Raw genomic sequence first — 22,255 nt, 5'->3', positions numbered from 1 at the left:
AAAATGGTTTAGGTTGCCTAAAGGAACAATGGCTGTTCTTAAAGCAGTGTGAAGGCAGGAACAGATGTTCAGAGACCAGAGAAAGAGGAGAAAAAGAGCATGTAAAATCAACATAGACCTCTCTGACAGTTAGAATTATGGTTAGTATTAATGTACCAAGTCTGCATAAAAACACCAAACTGCAGCTAAAAGCTTGAATATCTAGCCATCCAAGACTTTTATTAAATATAAAGAAGGCCCAGGTTTTTTGGGTCTCTAACAAGAAATGAAGTCACCAGGAAGGAGCCCGGGCCTGATTGGTGGCGAAGTGGAAAGCTCAGCCTCTGAATAACAGAGAGTGACCCTAGTGTGGACCAATTACTCACACACTTTTAAAAAGTCCTCTAAGGGGCGCCTGGGTGGCTCAGTCGGTTAAGCGTCCGACTTAGGCTCAGGTCATGATCTTGCGGTTCCTGAGTTCAAGCCTCGCTTCAGGCTCTGTGCTGACAGCTCAGAGCCTGGAGCCTGTTTCAGATTCTGTGTCTCCCTCTCTCTCTCTGACCCTCCCCCGTTCATGCTCTGTCTCTCTCTGTCTCAAAAATAAATAAACATTAAAAAAAAAAAAAAGTCCTCTAAAATCCATCCACGTTCTGACATTACACTGATTGTCTCTGGGACATAGCAGAAGTTATCAGGTGGTAAAGAAAAAAGAAAGTCCTTCATTTTCGAGAGTCTCTTTATGCTGTTTTTTATAAAATGCATACTCTTTTATAATTGGTGTTTCTTTCCCTTCCTCCTTCTGTGCCACTCTTCTCCCAGATCTTCGGGGGCCTAGAAATCTGTTGCTATGGGCCCTTTACCAACATGCCCACAGGTAAGAGACCGGGAGAAGTGGCGAGTCCAGCACCAGCCTTTCCCCTTACATGGTAAAGTGTTACAGGAGAGGCCATCCCTTTTAAGGGGGTTCCTCAGGTTGGTGAGGTGTTCTAGAGGTTTTTCTATTTCTCTACCACCCGTCAGGCAAAACTGCGCTTAAACGTTACCCTGTGGCAAAAAAACAGCCCTGTGCCCCTTCCTGAGAGCTAGAAGTCAGTGAAAAGTTAGGTTCTAGGATGCAGTGTTCTATGCTCAAGTGGGGTAGAGCTGCCCTTCTTGCCCTTTGCTTTAAGAAAGGAGGGAAGTCATAAGTTAGGGAGAAGATACCTTTCAGATTTGTAAATGTTAAGAAGGAATTCTGCTCTTCCTAAACCATCTTCATTTGATACTAAGAAGCAAACACAGCGGCTGCATAAGCCCTGTGGGCCTGGGGCCCCACACAGGCCCAGAGCAGGCAGGGGAAGACTCTGCATGAACATTTTCTAATTAACTTTGACATTGAATGTGATGTTATGTTTAGGAGTGCTGTGGGGCTCAACTCTGCAGTTGTGTAGCACTGAGGCCCTGGTATGTGTATAGGTTTGGTTTGTTCTCTTCAAAACAAAGTCCGCCCACCTTTGCTTCTGTGCCCCCTTCCACCCCAGGGATCAGGTTCTCTTGCTCCTCAGAAGATGGCCTTGGCATCTAGTCAGGGACAGATGAGCAGCCCCAAGAGGGCCTGGCAAAGTAATTTTGCTTCTGTCTTCTTTATTGGTTATTGATTGGATTTTTATGAAATTTCCAAGTGCCACTTGAGGATTTCTCAGTGTTTTTGTTCTTTGGTGTAATGAAAACCAGGTCTCTAGCAGGTATCATTTTAGAGATGAGTCTGTTGACCTCGGTTTATTCAGACAAATAGGAACACCTCAGCAATCCCCAGAGAGGCCCAGAAGCCATTCATTGGTCGGTTCTGCTGATTTTCCAGGTGCAAGGGGAACATCTGTATAATCCCTTTTTTTTTCTGTTCCCCCGAATGTGTTGATTCCAGCTCAGCATGTAGCCCTTCCCCACTGATGTGCTGAGTCTCTGTCCAGGATGATGTGTATTTTTTTTTGACTGAATGAATTATCTTCCTGTCTCTTGACATTTACAGTAATTACCACCAAGTATGGTGCTCTTGGTAGCCGTGATTATCAATTACCAACACAGAATTAGGCAGGGAGGGAGGAAAGGCAAGTGAGCATTTTTTCACAGTATCTTAGCCAGCAATTTAGCAATTTAAGGGAAATTAGATCTTGGATTCTTTTCTTCCAAAGTGTTTTATTTGAGAGACTGTCAAACCTTATCTGCCAAGTAGCCTTTTGGGGACCAATAACCAGAGTAGGTAGCATATTGGTGGCAAATTGACTTAGAATCCATACCTGGTATAGATTCTAGGTCAAGGCCTCTCTGTCCTTTTGAAGCAGAGAGGTGGAGACTCTCCCACTGAGAAGTCTTGCTGTAAGCCTTCATCCAGAGGAGCATGGGGTAGAGGGCACAGGTTAAGTGTGTAGAGTACTGTGGTGATTTTAGGTCTGTATGTGCTATTTAGATCAACTAGAGTGGATGGTGCGCCTCTGTGGGGCTTCTGTGGTGAAGAGGCCTTCGTTATTCACTCTCAGCAAGGTAAGTGATGTCCTGCCAAATATCTGTCCTATGATTGAGCAAGGCTGGTTGGTACCCATCCATCCCTACGAACCCTGCCAGTGGACCTCAGAAGCCTCTCTGCTCTGAGTCTTCTCTGACCATGTACCAGTGCCAGAAGATGCCATCTGTGGAGGATGAGTAAGGGCTTGAGTTCTCCAAGTATTTAATTTATTGAGGGAAGACTCTCCCTCCAACCCTTCCTTTTTGCCGTGTGCCCATCCCCCTCCTTTCTGTGGTTGCACCTAAACTAGTCTGCTTCAGCAAACCGTCAAGAAATGGTGAAGTGATGGGGCCCCTGGGTGGCTCAGTCGGTTAAGCGTCCGACTTCAGCTCAGGTCATGATCTCACGGTCCATGAGTTCGAGCCCCGCGTCGGGCTCTGTGCTGACAGCTCAGAGCCTGGAGCCTGTTTCAGATTCTGTGTCTCCCTCTCTCTGACCCTCCCTCGTTCATGCCCTGTCTCTCTCTGTCTCAAAAATAAATAAACGTTAAAAAAAATTAAAAAAAAAAAAAAAAAAAAAGAAATGGTGAAGTGACTGTTCTAAAAGCCCTGCTCTGATACCCTCAATGCTGTTTCCTTCCCGGGGATACAGGCTACTCACCCAGTTGTGGTCGTGCAACCGGATGCCTGGACAGAGGACAGTGGCTTCCATGGTAAGTCTTGCTATAAGCCTTTGTCCAGAGGAGTATGGGTTGCAGGGCCCAGGTTAAGTATGAAGACTATGGTCATTTTAGGTCTAAATGTCCTGATTTGATCAACCGGAGTAGATGGTGCACCTGTGTGGGGCTTTAGAAGGCCATAGGAATGTGCCTATGAGATATGGGATCTGTGTGATGAGTTTGGGTCACCACAGGTCACCCATTGTTTGATTAACACAGTTCTCAGCATCTTCTAGGTGCTCAATGAATATTTGAATGAATGAATGCATGCATGCATGCATGCCTAAAATGACTTTTTAAAAGTTTTTGTGATGTCTTTTGTGTTATAAAAGTAAGGCATGAACTATTTCCATTGGTGGAGGTTAAATATTAATTAATGTTCATCACATAAAATATAAATGAAAACAAACACAACAAAATAATCCCAGTAATCTCACCACTTGAAGATGGTGATGGTAAAATTCTACGTGGCATGCGTGCGCATATATGTACACACATGTATTTCACACAGATGTGATCGTGCTCATCATCTGTTTTGCTTTCTCTTCTAAGATGTTGCAAAACCATTAAACTGCAATGCTGTTTTGCTCTCTGGTGACTTCCTTTAACAGATTGGAGCTCATGTTACTAAAGTTGCCAGAGGCTGTAGGCTTTCACCAGCAGTCACTCCTCAGGCTTCTAAATAAGGTCCTATGTCCTGAAGCATTACTTAAGATCAACCGTTTTGTACCTACCTGAGTAACGCTGTGAACTCATACAACCAGGTCCCCAGGAGTAGATTGACAAGAGTCTGGCCTGGGAAAATGTGAATTGACTAATTTCTGTTTGCATTCTTTGTCCCCAGCGATTGGGCAGATGTGTGAGGCACCTGTGGTGACCCGAGAGTGGGTATTGGACAGTGTAGCCCTCTACCAGTGCCAGGAGCTGGACACCTACCTGATCCCCCAGATTCCCAGAGCTACTGCTGACCTCAGCCAGCCATGTGTGTAGCGTACAGGGCCTGTCACCACAGGACCCCAAGAATGATCGTAAGAAGCAGTCGTTTTCCAGGCCCTGGGAGCTCCTCTTCAGTCTTTCCACAGTCCTGGTTACTGAATATTTTATATACATCAGCCTGAGAAGAAATTCTGGTATGCAAGGGGCCCTTAAAGATTTTCTGCTTCAAGTCTCCCTTTGAAATCTACCATGAGCACAAAATTGTGGTAATTTTTCACCTGAAAAGAATTTAAAACCATTTAAACGCCGCCAATTGAGCAAGATGCTGATTCATTATTTATCAGCCCTATTCTTCGTACTGGGGATGTTGGCTTAGAGCTGGAGGCACAGAATGGCTGGCCTCAGGAGAATAGCTGGTCTCCCTAAATTTGCTTCCCTAAAATCCTGTGTTCATAAAGGCCAAGAGTTAGACCCTTCAGTGGGAAGCAAGTACTTGGGGAAATCTGTGATGTGACTTAAAATCAGAACAGCCCTTGGGCGGCTCTCAAATGTTGGAGTGGATGGAGCTTGGGTGGGGGCCTGGAGGGATTCAGAGGCAGGTAATGGATATAAATATGAACCTTGAGGGTTTGAGGAAAAGGGAGTCGTCCTGCCCTTTAGAAATCCAGATTTCTAAAAGATTTCTTAGCACTGATATGCTCTGAAATAGCAGAATCTTTTCAAGAACTGATGTCCAAAGAGGGTCTTCTAATTCCCCATTAGAAATAAATACAATGTTTATTGTTGTAGCTCTGATATGTCACCCATTCTTCTTGAAATACAAGATCTCTGACAGGGATATTTCATGTCTATAAAATGACGGCTCCCACCAGGAAAGGAGCTGTTGCTTTCCTTGAGGTAATTTTCTTCTTTTTGCTTCCTATTGCCGAACTGTACAGCTTCATAAATAATTTTGTGTGCTGAAGGAAGAGAAAGTGTTTTTCATAAACTCATTATCCAGGCCTGTTTATAGCTGTTGGAAGGACTAGGTCTTCCTTAGCCCCCTAGTGTGTGAGGGCAGTGCAGACTTGACTGTACAAAATACATTTTGTAAACGTTGTTGCTGTTCACCTGCAAATAAATTTGCTTTCACTTTCACCAAGCATGACTTCTTGAAGCTTACAGCTACAGACTTGCTCAGACCCTAGTACCAACTCCTAGCGTTATCAAGGGGGCTTTGGTACCTATCATATTTTCTATTTCTGCCATTGCAAATTGTCACAAATCTAGTGGCTTAAAATAACAGCCATTTATTGTCTCACAGTTCTGTAGGTCAGAAAGCTGAGTTGGCTCAACTGATTAGTTTCACAAGACCAAAATCAAGGCAACAAGGCTGTGTTCCTTTCTAGAGGCTCTGGGGATGAATCAGCTTCCAAGCTCATTTCATGTTGTTGGCCAGAATGTTCCTTGCAGTTGTGGGACTAAGATCCCTGTTTAATGACTGGCTGTTGACCAGAGGTCATCCTTAGCTTCTTCCACATTCCTAGGCTCATCAGTCCCTACCTCCATCTTCAAAGCCAGCAACCATGGTCAAAGCTTTCTCATGTTTGGAGTCTCTCTGACTTCCCCTTCCTCATCTCTCTGACTGCCAGATCTAACTCCTGCCAGAGAATTTTTAATGTTTATCTATTTTTGAGAGAGAGACAGAGACAGAGAGCAAGTGGAGGAGGGGCAGAGAGAGAGGGAGACACAGATCCGAAGCAGGCTCCAGGCTCTGAGCTGTCAGCACAGAGACCAACTCAGGGCTTGAATCCATGAGCCGTGAGATCATGACCTGAGCCGAGTCGGACGCTTAACTGACTGAACCACCCAGGCACCCCTCTGGGATTTTTCTTAATGTTTATTATTTTGAGAGAGAAAGAGTACAAGCAGGGGAGGGGCAGAGAGAATGGGAGAGAGAAAAGCCCAAGCAGGCTCCACGCTGCCAGCACAGAGCCCGATGCAGGGCTCAATCCCATGAACCATGAGATCATGACCTGAGCCAAAATCGAGTTGGATGCTTAACTGACTGAGCCACCCAGGCACCCTGAGAAGTTTCTGTTTTTAAGGGCTCAGGTGATTAGATCATGCCCACTAGGTAATCCAGGGTGCTCTCCATATCTTAAGGTCCATAACCTTAATCACAGCTGCAGAGCCCCTTCACCTCGGGACCTAGATTAGTGTTTGATTGAATAACCAGGGGACAAGAATCTGGGGAGGGGATCTTGAGATTCCTGACAACCACTCCTATTTAACATACTTAATCCACAGATAAGAATCTGTATCATCATTTTTTGGTCTTCACATGTTCAGAGAGTAGGATCCTCTTTGAGGCAAAGAGAATTAAATCCTCACATGATTCAGCACTGCCACATTTGTAAACAGGGTGGGTGGGTGAGGGGAGAGTGAAGAAAATGGAACAAACTGGCATTATGACATGTTTATCTCATGGAGTCTTCATCACAGCCCTAGGAAGTGAGTATTTGTCACCTCGCTTGAAGAATGACAATGGGAAAGAAGATTTTGCTCAGAGTTTGCACAGCTAGTAAGTGATGACCTGAGAATCTGAACCCTGCCCACCCACATCAGTCGCTGTCCTGGGTCAGAGGCACTGGCTCAAGCCTCAAGGGAATTTGGGGAGAAGAGGGGTTTGTGAGAGGAATTAGCACTCTCTAGACTCTCTTTGGGGCCATGGTGGGACGCAATAGAATGTTCCTGCTTCCCAGTGGCAGCTCTCCCTGGGAAAGCAGCCCTTGGCAAAGGGACTGACAGGATTGGCTCATGGCTACCTGTTTCCACCTCCATCCATCCTGTGTCTTATGACTGCTTATCTTTCAGTGACTAAAGCCTTCCAGTTCAGGGGCGCCCGGCTGGCTCAGTCGGTGAAGCATTCGACTCTTGATCTCTGGGTTGTGAGTTTGAGCTCCACATTGGGTGTGGAGATTACTTAAAAATAAAATCATAAAATGGGGCTCCTGGGTGGCTCAGTTGGTTAAGCATCTGACTTTTAGCTCAGGTCATGATCTCACAGTTCGTGGGTCCGAGCCCCGCGTCAGGCTCTGTGCTGACAGCTCAGAGCCTGGAGCCTGCTTCAGATTTTGTGTCTCTCTCTCGAAAATGAATAAACATTAAAAAATTTTTCTTTTAAAAAATCAAAATCAAATCAAATCAAATAAAAAAAAAAGCCCAAAAAAACAAAAACAGAAAAACTTCCAGTCCAGCCTCACGTATGGCACCACCTCTCCAGGGCTCATGGCAGCCCACCAGGGAGTCCCTGGGTCTAGATAACCTGAGGGCAGGTGGGAAGCAAGTGCTACTGGCCCAGTCTTCAGTCATGGATGTCTCATTTCCAGTGACACCTTGGGGGTGTCCAGTCACTGACAGGTTGGTAGAAAAGCCACATCCGTGTAATATAGTATGCCTTCCCAGGAATCTTGGGAAAAAGCAGGGATGACTGAGACACATACAAAGTTTTCTGTAATGATCTCTCGAGATCTCCTAACAGATATCCACACACACACCCATCCGGTTTTTCAGCTCTTCGTAACCTTTTCCGGAAGTCAGCTTCTGGCCCTGGCCTCATGATGCCTAGCTGGGCTTAAGAGTCTTATCTGTGTGGCCACCTGGGTGGCTTAGTTAAGCGTCCCACTTAGGCTCATGATCTCATGGTTCACGAGTTCGAGCCTCACATCAGGCTCTGTGCTGACAGGTCAGAGCTTGGAGCCTGCTTTGGATTCTGTGTCTCCCTCTCTCTCTGCCCCTTCCCCACTCGCACTCTGTCTTTCTCTCTCAAAAATGAATAAACATTAAAGTTAAAAAAAAAAACTTATCTGATGATGGAGCAAATCTACTTGCTCCTTTGACCTCTGGCTTTAAGATGGCCTCTCCCTTCTCCATCCCACAATTTAACCCTCTCTGGGCACAGAAGCATTTGGGGAACTAGTTCCTGTGCTGCTGTTATCTCATCTCAGAAATGAACTTCTGCAAAGGAGCTGGAAAGGCAGGAGAAGAGGAGGGATTATCATGCAGGTGCAGGGAGGGGACCTAAAGAAGAGCTCCATAGATTATCCCCCCCCCCACAAAAAAAAATGCAACCCGAATCATCAACAAAGTATCGACTCAAAAACATGCAGAAGAAAAAGAAAGGAATCAGTGTTGGGATGGTTGGAGCGGAGGGAGCCAAGCTGCCCAGAAAGTCTCCTGTGAAGGCTGCGAAGAGCAGATAAGCAGGGCCCCAGAGGCAGGCGGCACAGGAAGAAGGGCAGCGTGAGGGGAGCTACAGATCTACCCACAGAAACCCAAGAGGAGGGCTTGCTAGCCAGAGGGAGCTTGCTTGTCAAAGTCTGTGGAATGGCTGAGCCAGAGGCCCTGTTACCACCGTACTTCAGTGATGCTTGGTTTGGCTCCCTCACACAGCCTGTAAATCTGCCCATAACAAGGGGAAAATTAGAGAAATGAATCTGGGCAAATAGAAAATTAAGGAGAACTGGAGACAGCCAGCTCCTGTAGAAAGCAGCCCTGGGGAGATGCAGGGGGTGCTGATCCTGAAATGAGTCCGAATGATCAGGAAAACCTAAGCAATGGTTGGAGGGTCTGGAAGGAACGGACAACTGGAAAGTCTCCCCACAAGTTACGAGGACTGGCACAGATGAACTTTGGAGATCTTGTTTCAGGGACCCAGAATGATAAGGCAGTTTCACCAGCAGCTCAGTGCAGGGATTCTCAAACCATGATCCCCTGATGGGGAAGGAGGGTGGGGAGTAAAACCACAACTAGGAATTTGTTAGCTATGCAGATTCCAGGGCCTTATTCCCAACATACTGAATCAGAAACTGGGGAGTGGGGCCCAGCCAATCCGATCCGAAGGAAGCTCATGTTTGAGAACCACTGGCTTAGTGTAAGGGGCTGCCGATTGGTATAAAATGTCACCTGAGGTCTATTTTGTCTCCGGGAGAGGTAGCTCTCGTACCTCTTAAGGAAAACGAAGGTTTATGGGCTAGTTAGTGGTTCTTAACTACAAGGTTGCAGCAGCTGGCTTCAGTTGACTCCAAAATGGCCCTTTAAATAAATACAAAGCAAAGGACAAAGATTAAATTATATTAGCAGCCTAGGAGCAGAAGGGCCAGACTGCTTTAAAAAAACCAGCTAGAGATTTTATTAATATTTAAATTGCAGTGAAACCACAGCTGCAGCCTTTGACTCCAGTGTGGAGATATGCAAATGGGGCTTTCTAAAGAAAGGCAATTTCAGACAGCCCTCAAGGTAACAAGAACAAATAAAACAAATGATTTTGTAATTTATCTTTATTGACTGATGGAGAGCAAGGTGAACAGACAACCCTTACCTAGTGAGAGCCAGCCACCAGTGTGCTCTCGCTCTCGGAGGGGAGAAGAGACAGCTGGCCTGGAGGGAGAAAGCAGGCAAGACCAGTCAAGGGGGATAGGAAAGACCCAAAGAGGACAAAGCAGAAGGAGGCAGATGGGAGAAAATGATTAAATTGAAAGGGAAGAAAAATGGAAACCCAGCCCTGGCTTCTGGGGACCATCTGATCTTGCCAGGTCTCGGGGGCAACGGCAATAATAATCATTAATGACTATCATTTGCCACATTCCTACGAAGTGCCATGCGCTATTTCCAACATACAAATGAGGAAAATGACACTTTGAGAGGTCAAGCAACTTGCCCCGGGGTCACACAACAAAAGGAGGTGGCAAAGCCTTGATGCAGACATAGATTTGTGTGAGGCTAAACTGTGCAGGGAACCAGCCTTAGGAGTTGGTGAGTGACAGTAAGGTTAATGATTGAGGGGAGACTATGAGCCCAGTTCTGTGATAGCTTCTATATGTGTGGTTGTGGAAGGGAGGGGAGAAGAGATCCATTTCTGGCCTTCATATTGCTTACTATTCAATGGGTGAGGCAAGAAAGCCACAGAAAACCCTTGCAGAATTGGCCTTCTGGTTCAGAAGCCCCCTGGGGGCTGTGTGGCAGGACCTCCGGTTGAAGCATCTCAAGCTGACCCCTGGAGCTTGGGTAGGATTTGGCCTGGTGAAAAAGAAGCCAGGAGATTGCAGAAGGCCGGGATAAGAACCCCCCCCCCCCCCAGCCGGCAGAACTAGGACTAGGGGAAAGGAGCACACGATCCACAAAGAGGAGTTGGGAAAGTCTTCTGAGGATACATTTCCCTGACCCAGGTGGTCTTCCTACACCATCCACCCCAAGCTGAAACCCAACCTCTCCAGAACCTCACCTGCTGCTCCCTCTCAGGCACCCTGGCCACCAAACATGGGGACCCACAGGTTCCACCCACATTGTAACTTGACCTCGGTGAGTTCTGTTCTTCCATCTCCACAGGCCCAATCCTGTCCATCCCAGCTTTTCCACAGAACCTTCACCAGCCTTCCAGCCCAGAATCTCTCCTCCTACAGAATACCTCAGAAGTTTGCTTTATTTATAACACTTTCTTCCATCAGTAAGTTATTTGTGTGTATATTCTATTTTGTCCATCTGACTAGAAGGTCCTTAGAAGATTATCTTTATTTGGAACCCAGCCCCCAGTACGTGGCAGATACTTGTTAGGCACCCAAAAAGTATATGCTGAATGAACGAGTTAGCAGATGAATGAAGGGATCCATCGAGTGAAGGTCTTATCTAACTGCTGGTCCCCCACTCCCCCCCCCCTCCCCACTTGAGTCCCTGGAAAACTAGTCACATTCTGCCACTGGGAGTGCGAATTCCTTCAGTCCTTCCCACCCACTTTGCCAGCACCCCAATTTATTCCAAAAGCTGTAAGAGATCTAAGTGTCCGAGAATTACTTCCTCGTCTCAGCCCACACCTATGGATTCCCTCCTTGATTCTCTTTTGCCTGCCATGAAGCCTACTCCTTTGTGATTAATCAAGCCAACACCCACACAGACGGAGGACATCAGTTTCCCTTCTCCATGTGTCCTCCAGCAAAGCCTCCTCCAGGCTGGATGCTCCAGACACAGACTGCTGCCGCCATCCCCGGAGAAGTAATTATGATGTTCATGATAATCTCTTTGCGACTTCAAAGCACTGGCACAACTAGTATTTCTTCCTCCTCACTAGTTCCCTGGGAGATGGCTAGGACAAAAATTGTTATTCCCACTTTATAGGTGATAAAACTGAGGTCCTTGTCAAAGGTCACCCAGTGAGTTGGTGGCAGAGCTGAAACTTACTAGCCTGGGACTCCCTATTCATTAGAACACAGATGAAAATGCCCTCATTATGTTGTCTGGGCTGTGTTTGTCTGGGAGAAAGGAAGTGTGGACTTCTGTTGAGTGGGGACGAGGGCCAGAGAAAATGAAAGAAAGTTTGTGACCCTGTAAAGGTTTTTTTTCTCTGCAATGCTGCAGCAGTTGGCACTGGTTGATTCCAGAAGAGTTCTGTTTTGTTTTTTTAAAAACATTACCACATGTCCTAGATTAGGGAAGCGGCGGGTGGGGGGGTAGGGGGAGAGTGAAGCTGAAGGTAACACAGACACACAGGTAAGCAGATGTTTGCCATCTTCTCTTGAAAACGACATAAAGCTAAAATGTAGTGCATATTAGCAAGGGAAACTCAAACTACAACTTATGGGAATCTTCCCAGCTGTTAGGCTATAGGTCTGTGCGATAAACCAAATGCCAGATAAGTAGAAAATCTTTCCTTGGTGAAGCCTGTCCCTGGAGCTTGTGGAGGGGCGGCCTCTCTTAGTGGCAGAGTCCCTGGGGGCTGTCTCAGGGCCGCTGTGTAGCTGCCGAGGTAAGAAACCTGCTGTGGGATCATTCCCAAGCCCACGGGGGCTATGAAAGCCATGGAAACCAGGATCTGTGCTGGACCTCCTCCGGTTCCTAACCAGGTGCTGGAGGAATTAAGAAGAAGAAAAAAAAAAATTCAAGAGACCATTTCCTAAAGATAAGGCTGCAGGGCTGTGCTGGGGAAAGCGGTGATGATCTTACCTATCACCACCAAAATCTCGATCTTCTCTGCTGGCTCCATCCTAAAGCTCAGGGCTTGTCCCCTTCACTCCCAGGCCGGCTCTGGGCTTTTCCCAGCCTATAGCCCAGCACCAGCCTCTATTCCTCCTAGACTCTGCTGACTTCTCAACAGCTTTCCTGTGTCGCTGGAGGCTAGGGGCGCAGCGCCAGGCAGAGGGGCGTGACCCCCGAGCCCTGAGAGGCAGTGGCTGTGCAACCTTGTGAGTGCAGTAAATACCATGGAACTGTACACCTTCAAATGGTTCATTGTATGTCCTATGAATCTCACCCCAGTTAACACAAACTGAGCCGCGCTAGATGCTCTTTGGGATGGGGAGAGAAGCCTGGCCGCTGTGAGGGTTGAAGCTCCTTGCAGGGAGTGGCAGTGAGCACAATGGGAAGGCCAGTCTGGGCCTCCCCCTCCTTCTCCAGGACCAGATGGAAACTGGGACTGGGGAGAAAGGTCCAACTGGGGCAGCGCAGGGGTCTGGGCAGAAGAGAGGCGCTCAGTGAAAGCCGGGAGGCTGCAGCCGCCGCTCATTTGCATCATAAGTGATTGCTTTTCCCTGCTCGTCCCTCATTAGGACACAATGGACAGTTGTTTGCTGGTGCAGCAGATCCATTTACCCAGGGAGAGAGGAGACAGAGCAAGAGTGACTGATGGGCCATAGAGAGGGGGTAGGTGTGGAGGTAGCCGCCTCCCCTCCCCTGCTCCCTCAGGCCTCTGGGAATCTCATGTTCTTACACATTGAGCAGGGACCTTAGAAAACAAGGCAACTCCCTCATCTTACAGATGAGGAGACTGAAGCGGTAAGAGGGGATGAGACTTCTGAGGTTGAGTTCCAGGCAGAACTGGGGGGTTTGAAATGTACGATCTAAATTCCAGCCTCTCATTTCAGGGTTCGCTCCACCTGTCTGCAATACCTTCTCCATTCCTGGCCTGTGGTTCTGTGTCGCTGCAGTCTCTTTCCTCCTGTTCTAGGCCTTGGTTTCCCTCAGTTTCTCTCCTGTGTCTATTTCATCTCGTTCCTTCCCCCTGTCTTTTCCTTCCGATTTCCAGGCAGCCAGGATAATGACTAAACTTCTAATTAACCCCTGCCCTAACAAGGGTGGGTCTGGCAGTAGAGGCAGCAATTTTGAAACTACCTTGGTGTGTCTGTGTTTGGGAGATAGGTGGGGGGAGAACTGATATGTGTTGGGCCTTTTTTTTTTGTTTGTTTTTTTTAAGAGAGAGCACGAGTAGGGGAGAGGGGCAGAGGCAGTGAGAGAGAGAATCTCAAGCAGGCTCTACACTCAGCACGGAGCCTGACACGGGACTCAATCCCACAACCTGGAATCATGACCTGAGCTGAAATCAAGAATCAGACATTCAACCTACTGAGCCACCCGGGTGCCCTGTGTTGGGCCTATTGTAAGCCAGGCACTATGACAGACACTTGACATAGTTTATCTTATTTCATCTGTTCAATCTTGCAAGGTAGATGTTCTTAGAGACAGAGTAAGAGAGGCTCGGAGAGGTTGGGAACACCCAGCTGGCAGATGGTAGCTGTCTAACTCCCATATCCCGGTTCTTCCACCCCACACCGTGGCATAGGAGCTAAAGCGGGGTACAGGGCCCACTGATTCTGGGCTCATGGGAGGCACAACCTCTCTGAAAGAGGCCACTGCTTTTTTGCTCCCCCTAGGCTGCACCTGCCTTTCCCCACAACCATCTCTACCTTCTGGCTCCCACCTTCCTCTGCGCCCCTTCTGCATGGTGCTGAGGTCTCACAAATGCAAGCTTAGGCCCCTGGGGGTCTGGGGAGGCAGCAGATCAAGAGGGAGAAAACCCACAAACCTAGCCAGACCCTGGAGGTCTCCCTCCTGCTGACACCCCCTCCCAGTTCCCTGTTTGTCCCTCCCCTTTGTGGGTCAAACTTGCCAGCATCTGCGTCTGTCTCATTGTGCTCTGGGGGAAGGGGAGAGTCGGGGGGTGAGTGGGTGTCTGTGTGCATGAACATAAGGCCTCCGGGTTCATTCTGACACTGAATGAAAAACTCACCAATTATTCGTCCAATCTCATTAATATGCAGACAGACATCTGTTATTTAGGAGTCAACAGCAGAAGCATTTTCTTGGGGGGAGGAGCACTTATGTACGTGCCCCTTGTTTCTTCGGCTGCTGGGGTGGGTAGCTGCTTGGGAATCACCACACCCGCCTGGACCTGGAGCCTCTCCTCCCTCTGACCCTCACCCCCACCCACGAGGAGAGGGAGTGGGGGATTTACTAGAGATGAAGGCAGACCTGGGAACTCAGCTGGAGGGGGGGAAGCGGGGAGAAGGGCTGCACTGTGTAGAAGGAACTCTTTTGTTGGCAGAGAGGGAAGTGGGGAATAGTGCAGAAGAGCTGAACCCCTTTCTTGGGGAGCCAAGTGTGGAGTAGGTGGAGACAGCTGTACCAGGATTGCCAGCCAGGGTCCTGATGTCCCCTGAGAACCTCAGGGACATGACCCTTTTCCCCCAACCTCCCTCAGCCTGCAATGTACACTCAGTCTGAGTGTATCTGGGGTGAGGTCACCATGGCAACGTGGGGTTCTCACCCAGAGACTTCAGTTTATGGGGGAGTTCAGAAAAATGGGGGCCAAAGGACTTCAGCCTTTGGAGTCATTAAAGCTCTCTCTTGCCCTCAGGGTAGATGTGGGAGCATCTACCGAGACCTCCCCCTTCCTGTCTTTTGGCCTTCCTCCAGCCTTTGAATCCAGAGCATAAGAAACCCCCTTCAAGAGGCCTTTCCTGATTCCCTTGGGCCCGGATCAGAAGCAGTCAGGCCTGGATGTCTAAGCTGTAAGGAATAAAGGTTCACTTATAAAGGGTCGAACAGCTTTTCTGCATCCGTTCTCCTCTCCGAATCTTCCTCAACACAATGAGACAGATGCGGTGATCGGCTCTTTTCCAGGTGTGCAAACTGAGGTCAGGCAGGTGCAGAACCTCACCAAAGGCTCCCCAGGGAAGAAGTGGCAGAGCTGAGACCCAGGCCCTCTGCCTCCAAATCTCAAGCTCTTTCCGGGACTGTCCCTTCTGGGAAGGCTGGAGTCCCAGAGGGAGGACCCTCAGTCAGCTGAAGCATTTCAGGGGTTAGACCCAGTCCCTGCTCCTACCCCCCACCCCTTCCTTCTCCCTCCTCCCTCCTCCCTCCAGAGCAGGCTGATTGCGAGGTTAAGAAACACTGGCAGCATCTCAGCGTGATTAGTTGTTTATTTCATTAAATGATTAACGAGGCTACATTGTTTCCCAAACGGGTGTCTAATTTGTGGGGGAAACAGCTGCAGAGGAGGAAGCTGGGTCTGACTCCTGCATCTGGGGTGGGGGTGGGGGTAAAGTTCCCTCCCTCCAGCTTTCAGGGGCCTTTGAGGATCTAGAAACAGCCCCATTCCCTTCTCCCACCCATTGGGCTCCTCAGCCCAGTGGTATAGCCTCCTCCCAGGAAATAAAACGTCTGGCAACTCAGACCTGCAGAAGAGACCACAATCTGTTCCCGGCGGTATTGGAAGTGTATTAAACTTTGGGGGTTCCCCCCAATGATTTATTTTCCTAATTATGTTTGCTTTAGGCGGATATTGAAATGCATTTGCATTCCCTGAGCATGGCAGGAGAGGGCAGTTGGGAGAAGAGAGAGGCCCAAACACTCTGCGCATTGGTGGCTATAGGCTTGAGTCTGCTTTGTATCAAACTGAAAAGGAGAAAAGAAGCCATGGCCAAAATCCCAAGTTGATGGTGTGGCAGGTCCCTGTGGGGGAGGGGTCAGTCCTCTGGGACCAGACTGAGAGCCACCTAGCTGGGCCCCAGCCCTCTCCAGCAGCCCCAATCCACGCCTCAGGGTGCTGGAGGAGGGTCCTGGAGTCAGCCCCTAACCTCAGTTTGGGTGCCCAGTACCCATGAAGCTGTCCCAGAATCCTTGAGATTAGCTGAGATGGACTGGGACAGGGTCCTGTAGGACAGGGAGGGAAAGGGGTGTCTGATGAGCCAGCAGTAGGTGGGATTTCCTTTCCTCTCAAGACTGGGCCCTGGCATAGGGAAGGAGAATCTGTTTTAAATGACACATCTCAGAGCCAAATCCCCCAGCCCCCATCACCTCATCCAGATACGCATCCATTCCAAAACCAAATCTGGTCACTTCATTCTCTGCTTGAAATCCCTGGTGCCTCCTCACATCCTCAGAATGAAGTTCTGGCTCCTTTGTGGGCCCTGAAGTGGCCTTGATCTACCTTCCCAGCCTTGTCTTCTGCCCTCCTCGCCATGGCAGCCCCAACCGTGCCACATTCCTTCTCATCTCCATGTGTCTGCACATGCTGTACCCTCTCCGCCCAGAGTGCCTTTCCTACCCCTTCCCTGCCTGGCAAACTGCTCTTCAACCCTCAGGACCTGGCTCAGAGGACTGGCTCCTGAAGCTGTACGGAGCTCCCGCAGACAAGGTACTGTCACACCTGGGATACCTCTCATTGGGCTGGCCTCCAGAGCACAGAAACTGGTCCTTTCAGAATCCAAGCCAGTGTCTGGCACACAGTTGGTATTCAGTACATACTTACTGAATGAACGAGGGAAGGATGGGCTGTGAATTAGGGGGGATCCCAGCAGATGGGAGGATAAGGTTTGTGTGCCCTCCCAGAGTGTGTCTGGAAGGACTGGCTGGGGCTGGGGGGGAGGGGATGGCCAGGGATGGTTCCTGGGGGAGAATGTCACCGAAAAGAGGCCAGTGGGACCAGAGCCAGGGAGGGAATACAGGACAATGTGAAACCAGACTCCCAAGAAAACAGACCAGTACTGTCTTTCCTGACAACAAGAGCTCTGGCCAGCCCCTCCACTGGCTTTCCCCCTCTGGGGGGGGGGGGCAGTGACCCTAACTCACGGCTGATGTTCCCTCCAAAATCATCAAGGAGCTCAGGATGGAAAGAAGGTGAGAGCCCCTGCCCTCACCTCCAAGGGACCCCAGAATCAAACCATTGTCTCCTTGAGTAATTTCATTGCACAGAAGGGTCAGCTTCTGTGCTGTGGAGGCTTTTGATACTCTCCCTACCCCCACAACTCCCAGGACACCAGCAGATTCCAAGCTGGGGGATGGAGATGGTGTGCAAGGGGCCTGGACCACTTCAGCAGGACCCCTCCCACACAAGCAGGTGGCCCCAGCTGGGCTGAGGAATGAATTGCACATCAGTCCACTTAAAAACCCCTAATGGCCTTAGGATTGTCTGGCTCATTAACTGAGATGAATATTCCCAAGACCTCTCACTCCCCCACCTCTGGCTCCTAAAAGGACACTGCTAATCTGACCCAAGGCTTTTTCCTCTGCTCCAACTATGGGCATAGATAAGAAAGTTCTTCCTGAAGTCTAACTTTCCCTCCTGCTGCTAGAGATTGATAGATTGGGTTTTTAGAAAGCAACAAAACTAAAGCCACAGCTGTTTTCCATGGACATGGGCTTTATTTGGGGACAGTTGCAGGAAGGGATTGAGGGAGCTAGGACTGTGGGTAGAAGGGGGAAGGACTCAACTTGCTTTTTAATTTAGTGCATGTTGCCTGGAGGTTAGGATGAGTGAGAACAGCTGTGGAAGGGAAAGGAGAGGAAAAGGGAAGGCCACAGAATGGACACTTTCCTTAGGGAAGGAAGCCAGGGCCAGGATATGGGTACTGGGGGTGTGGAGGGAAAGCACCCTTCATATACTAAGACTCAAACCAAAGTCACTACTTGATGCCAGCTTCCTCCACCCCTGCCCCCCAGCTCCCAGCCCAGCTCCCTGTCCTGCTAGCTTCCTCAGCTTCCTGTGGAGAGGAGGGGGATGAGGATGTGGGGATGGTGGCCCCTTCTGCCTTCAGCTCTCCTGACCAGGAGAATCCCTCACTCGGCCTGTCCTGAAGTCCCTGCCAGAGTCAGGAGGTCAGGAACCAGGTGCAGAGGGGAACAATTGAGCCCTTCGCCACTGCTCCTTACACTCGGCCCCGCCCCAGCCCCTCACATGAGATTGCAGCTCTTCGCTCTATCCTTGTGTATCTCGCTCTCGGTCCCGGTCCCCCGGTCCGGCCGGCCTGCCAGCTGAGCGGATCTCTGCAGTCCACGGCGTGAGTCAGTACGACGAAGCTGCCTATGGCCACGGCCAAGGGAGGCCACTGTGGCCACGTGGAAGACGTCCCTGACGCTGCGCTCAGAGGACCGGGAGGAGCACTCCACATAGGACACAGCCCCTACCTGCTTGGCCAACACGGTGCCCTGGAAGGATGGAGTGCATGGAGGAAGTTATGGGGCTTAGCCTGCAGCTCAGCAAGGGACAAGGGAGGCTGAGGGCAGTGCGGGGTGGCGTGGCGGGAGGAGGGGGTGGGAGGTCAAGGGATCAGGTCATAGGTCAGAAGCCAGTACAAGGGATGGGCCAAGCAGGGTGTTTTCAAATCAGAGATAGGGGCAGAGGTGAGAGGTCTAGGCGGGGACTAGGTCAGAGGTCAAGTGTCCCACCTGTTCATGTGTAACGGGGATAAGCCTCTGCTTGGACAGCTCCCTCAGTGTGGCCAGGTCCGTGCGCATGTCCAGTTTACAGCCAACCAGCACAACCTTGGCATTGGGACAAAACTCCTGAGTCTCCCCTTGCCACTATTTGGGGGAAGAAAACAGTTATGGAAGGGTAGGTAGAGGCACACAGTGAACCCTACTCCATGCCAGGAGAACACCCTTCCTCACATCATGCAGAAACCATGCACCCCTCCATCTGGACACCCCGCATGAGCAAGGAGGTAGGTATGGTGGCCTTTGGCTGAAAGTAGGATGCGGTGTAGGAGAAGGGGAGGGAGGAAAGGGCTGGGGAGGGGTCTAGGGTCAGGGGCCCTGCTTCTACCTCAGTGGCCATGAAGGGTCTAGCAGTCTGAAACCTTCCCATCCCCGCCCCCTGTCCCAAATTTGTTCCTGGGAACAGACCAATCTGCCCTTCCTCCACCTGGAAACTAGGGCTGCTTTAACTGACTTCTGTCCATTCAACGTGGGCTTTTCTCCTGGAAACAGAGGCCTCGAGAGGAGACCACAGGGCTCTTCTGAGCTCCCGGAGCAGCATTCCCATCCCCTCCATCTGGGGCTCCCACACCCAAGGAGATGGGAAGGATGGATAAGGAATCCCTTGAGTACTTCTCCTTGTTCTCCTCTATCTCCCCCTAGATGGATCCAGCTCTGAGGACTGACTTCCAGGAAGAAAGGGTGGGGGGTGAGCGGTGGATGGGTGAGGAGGATGGGGAAAGAGGAGAGCTTCACACACTCTCTAGCTGATGACCATGCCCCAGCCATCACTCCCTCCTCCAGGCCATGTTGTGTCAGAACCTTGGTTTCTGGTCCCCCTCAGTGTAGCCATCCTGCTTCCCCAGGCTCCCACCTTCTTGAGGACACTGTCCAATGTTTCTGGTCGGCTAATGTCGAAGCAGATGAGCACAGCATCTGAATCAGGATAGGCCAGAGGCCGGACGTTATCATAGTAAGAAGAACCTGAGAGAAGACAGGGAGGGAGGGGACAGACAGGGTCCTGTGTGGGTGGGAGGCCTGGAAGGGAATGGGAGACCTTACCAATCCTGACCAGGGGACGCTAGAGGCAGAGGATGGAAGAGAGCAGGTATTGGTACCCATCAAGGAGTCTGGGTTTCTTCAAGGAGGGGCGTTGGCAGAGGGAGGTTAGATGGCAGAGAACAGCTCTCCACTTCCCTAGGGGTTTCTTTAAAAGTAATCATTCTTAATCTTTTCTGAGTCTTTGAGAAGCTCATGAAATCTCTCCACATTCTCAAAATTTTGCATGTGCTTTCTGAGCTTTGACTGACGTCTTCTACAGCCCTCCCCGGGGGAGCTGAGTAAAAATAAAAACCTCCTCCTTTTTTGGAGGAGGGGGAGGGGCAGGGGCAGAGCTCTCGCGCAGGCTTGGGACAGCTCAGATTTCTATACTTCTGTCTATAGAAGCAGCTCCTCACTCCCCGAAGAAATCCTAAATGCCTTTCCTAAACCCAGCCCTTCCTCCTAAGGAACATGTTCCAAAATAAATCCATTCCTCACAACTTTCCCAGGTAGGCAGAATCCAGCTGAGAAGATCAGATACGGGGCTTTCTCCCTCCCTCAGGACAAGGTTTCTATGTGTCTCTGCAAACTCTACCTCAGTTTCTCTTGCTTTAAGTAGGAAGGAATTGATTTTCCTTCCTTCTAAAATTGGATGGATGGGCTGGGCATACCTGGAGCCTAAGGGTCTAGCCAAGGGATGGGTGAGGGTAGGGGCCTTGGAAGTCAGGGTGACCCCAGGGACTTGGCTACCTGAAGTGTCCCACATGTTGAGCTCAATGCGGCGCTTGTCGATCTCAAAGCTCGCGGTGTAGTTCTCAAACACGGTGGGGACATAACTCTGCAGACAGGGATGGGTCAAGATGAGATCCTCCAGTCTTCATCCCAGACAAATGCCCTCCTCACTCCCACACACCGTCCAGCCCGGCCCCTGGACACAAGTTGGTCTGGTGTTGGGCAAAGGGGAGATCCCGGGAGCGGCTGCCTCAGCGGAATGTGTGCTAGGCTCCCAGACCCTCTCCCGGTCCCTTCGGCCCCGAGTTCTTCCTCTCTCCAATGCCCAGGACCCCCGACATTCCCCTAGCGTCCCCTCCTGGATCCTCTGGTTCTCCGAAGCCCCATTCATCTCTCCCTGCTCCCCAGTTCCTCCCACCCCAATCCTCTGCAGTCCTTCCAGAGTCCCCAGCGCCTCCCTTGGTCCGCGGTCCTCCGAGTCCCTCTCTCTCGACCCTGGTTACCCTGGCACCCATTTCCGTCCGTCCCTAGGGCCCTAGTCACCCACCCCCGCGGCCTCAGCGCCCTCCTCCCTAGACGCGGGTCCCTCACCCCGGGGTAGGCGTCCTTGGCGAACACCTGCAGCAGCGCCGTCTTGCCGCACTCCGCGTCCCCCACCACCACGATCTTGCAGCGGCCGCTCTGCCCCTCCATAGTCCCGGCTACGCGCCGGCCCCCTGCGCAGCCCCCCTCCGGGGCCCCGCTGCCGCCTCCCCCGCCGCTGCAGCTGCAGCCGCTCGGGCCGCCGACACCGGCATCTCGCGGGCCCGCGCCGAGCCCCCGCCCGGGGCCGCGGCCCCCCCCCTCTGCCCCGCCCCCAGCCCGACGGCCGCGCCTCCGGCCCCGCCTCCCGCCAGCGCAGCCGGAGGGGGCGGGGCCCAGAGGAGCCGGGCGGGGCCCGGGGAATGCCAGGGCTGGGAGCCGGGTTCCAGCGCTCGGGTGTGATATGAGGGACCCCCTGTGGGTTTGGGGCAGGGCGAGTCGGGCTTATTTGACTGTTTTGACTGCTTTGGGGATGGGCGCGGGGCAGAGTTTGAGCGAAGTTCTGAGGGGTAGGGTGAAAGCTGCAAACGCGCGAGGCTCGGGCCTTCTGCGTGCCCACGCGTGCACGCCGGTGTGCTAGTGCGGACACGCGCGGGGGCAGCCATCCACTTCCTGAACAGGAGGGGGGCGCGAGATGGTAGGAGAAGGAGGGAGTCTTTTTGGTTTGGTCTCGCCCCCCACCCCTCCACTCTCACGTCCCGGCAGGGAGTCTTGGGGATAGGAGGGTTTGGACTCCAACACACCCACCCGGACAGTGGTGACATCATGGCTTCCAGTCCCCATGGCAACGACCGGCCTAGTCTGGGGCTGGGGTGGCTTAACGGAGGGCTTGGACTAGCAGGCAAGTGTGGACTGAGTTTCTCCAGCCTGGCTCAGGGTGGAAAGTTTTGGGGTAGCTGCGTCCTCTGGTGGATACTTCGGGGAGACAGAGATGGGGAGGAAGAGGAAAATAAAACTGCCCAGAATGACAGCCCTGCTGGAGCGAGAGACAAGCCCTAAAGTCATTTAAGGCTTGATCCAGAGTCTAATGATTACTACACAACTGTTTTTGCATTTGCATGGCATCTTTTACCTTTTAAAGGCGCTTTGTTTTACATCGGTTATACTCGATTTAATTTTATCTTTTAGAGCGAGCAATATCACCATTTTACAGAAGGGAAAGTTGAGGCACAGAGCTTTAACAGTCGGATGGAAAGTTTTAAAGACTCGGTCTCCCTGCTCCAAGTTGCCACTGCAAGACCACACGAATGGGTTACATATGGGTAGAGTCAGAGCCTGAGGAG

The 22,255-nt window shown here is 50.7% G+C and overlaps 2 protein-coding genes and 1 long non-coding RNA gene across 11 annotated transcripts in view; 2 read left to right on the top strand and 1 right to left on the bottom strand.

The window, feature by feature from the left end:
* The window catches only part of BRCA1 (BRCA1 DNA repair associated), a 58,748-nt gene extending 53,496 nt beyond the window's left edge, over positions 1–5,252 (top strand). For all 9 annotated transcript variants that reach the window (XM_042967580.1, XM_042967584.1, XM_042967582.1 and 6 more), the window contains 4 exons: positions 799–853; positions 2,426–2,499; positions 3,113–3,173; positions 4,024–5,252. In XM_042967580.1, the coding sequence (XP_042823514.1) occupies positions 799–853; positions 2,426–2,499; positions 3,113–3,173; positions 4,024–4,169 (336 nt within the window). In that variant the 3' untranslated portion in view covers positions 4,170–5,252. The remainder of the gene's footprint in view (positions 1–798; positions 854–2,425; positions 2,500–3,112; positions 3,174–4,023) is intronic.
* Positions 5,253–6,612: 1,360 nt separating this feature from the next.
* LOC122233545 lies at positions 6,613–15,028 on the top strand. Its single transcript, XR_006211141.1, has 3 exons — positions 6,613–6,678; positions 10,485–10,602; positions 14,838–15,028. It is a non-coding gene; the product is annotated as an uncharacterized LOC122233545 (long non-coding RNA).
* A 1,973-nt stretch (positions 15,029–17,001) lies between these two features.
* RND2 (Rho family GTPase 2) lies at positions 17,002–21,133 on the bottom strand. Its single transcript, XM_007087724.2, has 5 exons — positions 20,982–21,133; positions 20,409–20,496; positions 19,492–19,601; positions 18,591–18,725; positions 17,002–18,350 (listed from the first exon to the last, which is right to left on the bottom strand). Exons 1-5 carry the CDS (start codon positions 21,081–21,083, stop codon positions 18,096–18,098), a joined length of 690 nt encoding a protein of 229 aa, XP_007087786.2. The 5' UTR covers positions 21,084–21,133; the 3' UTR covers positions 17,002–18,095.
* Positions 21,134–22,255: the final 1,122 nt, after the last annotated feature.

This window comes from Panthera tigris, chromosome E1 (assembly GCF_018350195.1).
Source record: "Panthera tigris isolate Pti1 chromosome E1, P.tigris_Pti1_mat1.1, whole genome shotgun sequence".
NCBI lineage: Eukaryota > Metazoa > Chordata > Mammalia > Carnivora > Felidae > Panthera > Panthera tigris.
The sequence above is the reverse complement of the archived record's forward strand: the minus strand, read 5'-3'. Positions and strand labels throughout refer to the sequence as shown.